Source organism: Capsicum annuum, unplaced genomic scaffold (genome assembly GCF_002878395.1).
Source record: "Capsicum annuum cultivar UCD-10X-F1 unplaced genomic scaffold, UCD10Xv1.1 ctg81863, whole genome shotgun sequence".
Classification (NCBI taxonomy): domain Eukaryota; kingdom Viridiplantae; phylum Streptophyta; class Magnoliopsida; order Solanales; family Solanaceae; genus Capsicum; species Capsicum annuum.
Genome location: NW_025892613.1, coordinates 1 through 3,574, shown reverse-complemented (window position 1 = coordinate 3,574; position 3,574 = coordinate 1). Strand labels below are relative to the sequence as shown.

Genomic DNA, 3,574 nt, shown 5'->3' with positions numbered 1-3,574 from the left:
AGTCCCACTACCATGAAACAACAAGTCACTGTTACTTGGGATGCGTACGCCGCAACAAAGGATGCCCATGCCGTTTGCATTCTCACAGAGTGGGATGAATTCAAGACCCTTGATTACCAGAAAATATATGACAACATGCAAAAACCCGCTTTCCTTTTTGATGGCAGGAATGTTGTGGACGCTGACAAGCTAAGAGAGATTGGCTTTATCGTCTACTCAATTGGTAAGCCACTCGATGCCTGGCTTTAAGGACATGCCTGCTGTTGCTTAAGAGCATTACTTATGCTCGAGTGGCTTGTTTTGGTCTCAAATATATTAGTTATCAGACAATCATCAGCTGGGATTCTTTACTATTTTTTTTACTACTTCGCTTTCTGTTCCGTTTTGTCCATTGTAGTCATAAGATCACCATTGTCACTATCCTGAGTCGCATGTAAGATGTGTTCTGTTTCTTTTGTATTGATGATACTTCTTTTATCATTTACTTGTCATGTTGGACGATTTATTTGTTCTATTATGAAGAAGGGCATTTAAGTTTTGGGACAGATTCTGTTTTCTTCTTGAGTTTGGTATGAATTTGGTGTGCCTTTCAAACGTCAATTTTCATGTCGGCAGCCTCTAAGCTTAGATGCTTTTGGAGTCTTTTACTGGTTTAACCGAAAAAAAAAAAGGGAATCTTTTACTGGTTAATACAAGATTCAGTATACAGACTTAAATAATTAACTAATATTCCAACTTTAAAGAGCGTTACTGTTCCATGTGTTGGTGAGTAGTTTAGTTGTCTTCCTCTTGTGTCTGCTTCAAACAAAGGTTGGATAGGTTGGACTTCTCTAGTGCCTTTTCGATAAAATTCAAAAAGGAGGTCTTCTTTACATTATATTACTCGATTGTAAAGTAGCTAATTTTGATGATTTGATTTTGGGGCTCTAAGCTTAGTTATTTGTGGGGGCAAAAAGAATGGGTTTGAATAATATGACAAGGCGGAGAAAGCAGACAGAACATATATCAAGCTGATATTCCAGATCATAAACATAGACGGATCCATGATTTAAATTCAATTGGTTCAATCCTTAAGGTTTTTAGCATTGAACCTATTCTAGGTTGTCAACCTACAATTTATTGCGATATAAATTTTATAGTCCGCATAGAAAGTACTATTCTAGATTGTCAAGCTACTATTTGTTGCAATATAAATTTTATAGTAGTACTGGTTTCAGATGAGCTCGATACGGTAGCATGCGCCTTCAATTGTGAGCCATTAATACGAGTGCACTTAATATATACTCAGTAAAGTTTCTTTCGCTGTCACAAATCAGTAGGAGATGCACAAATATTCTGCATTTATTGACTTAAAAAAATATAATTCGTCCCCTCTGTTAGAGGGAAGATATATTAATTCTTTTTTTTAAATTCTTAATGTGCAAATTAGTCAGTACCCACGTTAAACTTCTTCAGAAGCTGAAGCTCGTCTCTTTTGGTATTGGTTGTCAAGTTGACTTGTATAGTTCCCAATTTCTTTACTCCTTATCATCAATTGGCTGTAAATTAGAGTTAACGCTGCCAATGTGAGTTTTGCAAAGTTTAACCAGTTTCAAGTCCAATTAAAAAAAAAAAGTTACTTAGGTACGTTGACCACCAACTTGAAGATAATTTAACCATGAGGAACACAGATTAATTTGCAATTGCGATACACAACAAGTCATACTATTACCATTTGCACTATTGTTAATCCAAATTCTTTGAGTGGTGATTATAAATTCAACTAAATCTCAAGAACTTGACGTAAGCTTAAATCGATTTAAGCTGCCTAACTTTACATTTTTCTTATTCTTTTGGTCTTTTTTGTTTGATTTTGCACAAAATGAAAACATCACACGTTAAATTTTTGCTTGCACAAAATTTAAGAAAATAAAATAGAATTTTGAACTTTGTGATCTTATACTAACCATCAAAATACCTTTTAAATATTTGGGATGTTTGAATAAAATTTAAAAAAATTAAAAAGTGCTTATAAGAAGTTAGATTGTAAGTCAAAGCAAAAGCACTAATACCATCAAGAATTCAAGAACTCTGTTTCTGCTCACTCTCCAATTGGCTGGCTTCTGAGTATGAATAAACCCCAACAAACGAACTCGTAACTACCCATTTTCTCCATTTAGTTATAGTTAGACTCAGTTCTATGCTTTGGGCAAATGGCAAATCAAACTTTAAAAAGAGTTTCACTTTGTTAGTCCCATATATAGTATCTCAATTTTACTTCCGAAAACACAATTCCCATTTACTGATTTCTTGATTTTGCAAAACTTTTTTAGCTTTCCCTTTTAGTGCCCCATTATTCTTTCTACTTTCCTACTGATTTTCCATTCTTTTACGAACCCCAAATGGAAGAAACACAAGAACAAAAGTATATTTGCAAGTTTTGTAACAAGTGTTGTGATAGTGGCAAGTCATTGGGAGGTCACATGAGGGGTCATTTAGCTTTGATTTCAGCTGCAAAGAAGCAGAAAGATAACAGCAAAGTGGGTTCTGAAGAAAAAGAAGAAGAAGAAGCTGCAAATATCCATGAAGATTTGAGCATTTCAGAGCAATCTGAAAGTAGTACGAGTCAAGAAAAGGAGAATAATGTCAGCATTGGTGATGATGGTGATGACTCAATTGGTTATGGATTAAGAGAGAATCCAAGAAGATCTTGGAGGGTTTCTGATTTCAAGAATTGCTCTTTGGAAATGAAGAATCTTTGTAAAGAATGTGGCAAAGAATTCTCCTCCTTGAAAGCTCTGGCAGGTCATCTGAGGACTCATTCTAAGAAAGGGATTGAAAAATGTCATATTTGCGAGAAATGTGGAAAAGGGTTTGCTTCAATGAGGGCACTTTTTGGTCACATGAAAGTTCACTCGAAAAGATCAACGGGCGATGATCAAGATTCTGAATTATCAAAGCAGAGTTTATCGGATTTCGATAGCATTTGCCCAATTCGGAAGAAGCGGTCAAAGATAAAATACAAGATTGATGTGAACTCTTCTTTTTCTGGTTTGAATGAGTCCTCTTCTGCAATTAGTGAAGTTGATGAAGTGGAAGAAGCTGCTAGGTGTTTGCTGATGTTGTCAGTGGGTGTGAGGGACTGGGATGAGTACATTTCGATTTTGGAGAGTTCTAAAGATGAGAACGTCAATCTTGAAAGTGAACCATCATTTCACTGTGCTAAGGGGATTTCTGCTGCTGATGCTTTTACTGTAAAGCATTTGTCTCATGCTGTCTTTTCTGATTCTGGCTGTGTTGATGATTATGAAAAGAATTATGAAATTGCTGAATTTTCGGACGAGTTGATGTTGGTCAACACTGAGATCACAAAGGTGTGCTACTCTACTGATATGCAATTTGAGAATGATCCAAGTTCATCTGTTGTAATGGAGGAGTTTCCTTTTCTGAATTCTTGTTCTCTCAAGAATGCTGAGGTTGAGCCTGTCAAAAGCAAGAAGCACAAATGTCCAGTTTGCTTCAAAGTTTTCCCATCAGGCCAATCTTTGGGAGGCCACAAGAGGGCTCATTACACTGGATTCACTGAGAGCAAAAC

The 3,574-nt window shown here is 36.0% G+C and overlaps 1 protein-coding gene across 1 annotated transcript; it reads left to right on the top strand.

Moving 5' to 3' along the window:
• Positions 1-1,988: 1,988 nt before the first annotated feature.
• On the top strand, positions 1,989-3,569 carry LOC124895404 (zinc finger protein ZAT1-like; the record flags this gene model as incomplete). Its single annotated transcript, XM_047405841.1, has 1 exon — positions 1,989-3,569. A coding segment is annotated over exon 1 (1,188 nt), but the record flags the coding sequence as incomplete, so codon positions are not given.
• Between the last annotated feature and the right edge of the window lie 5 nt (positions 3,570-3,574).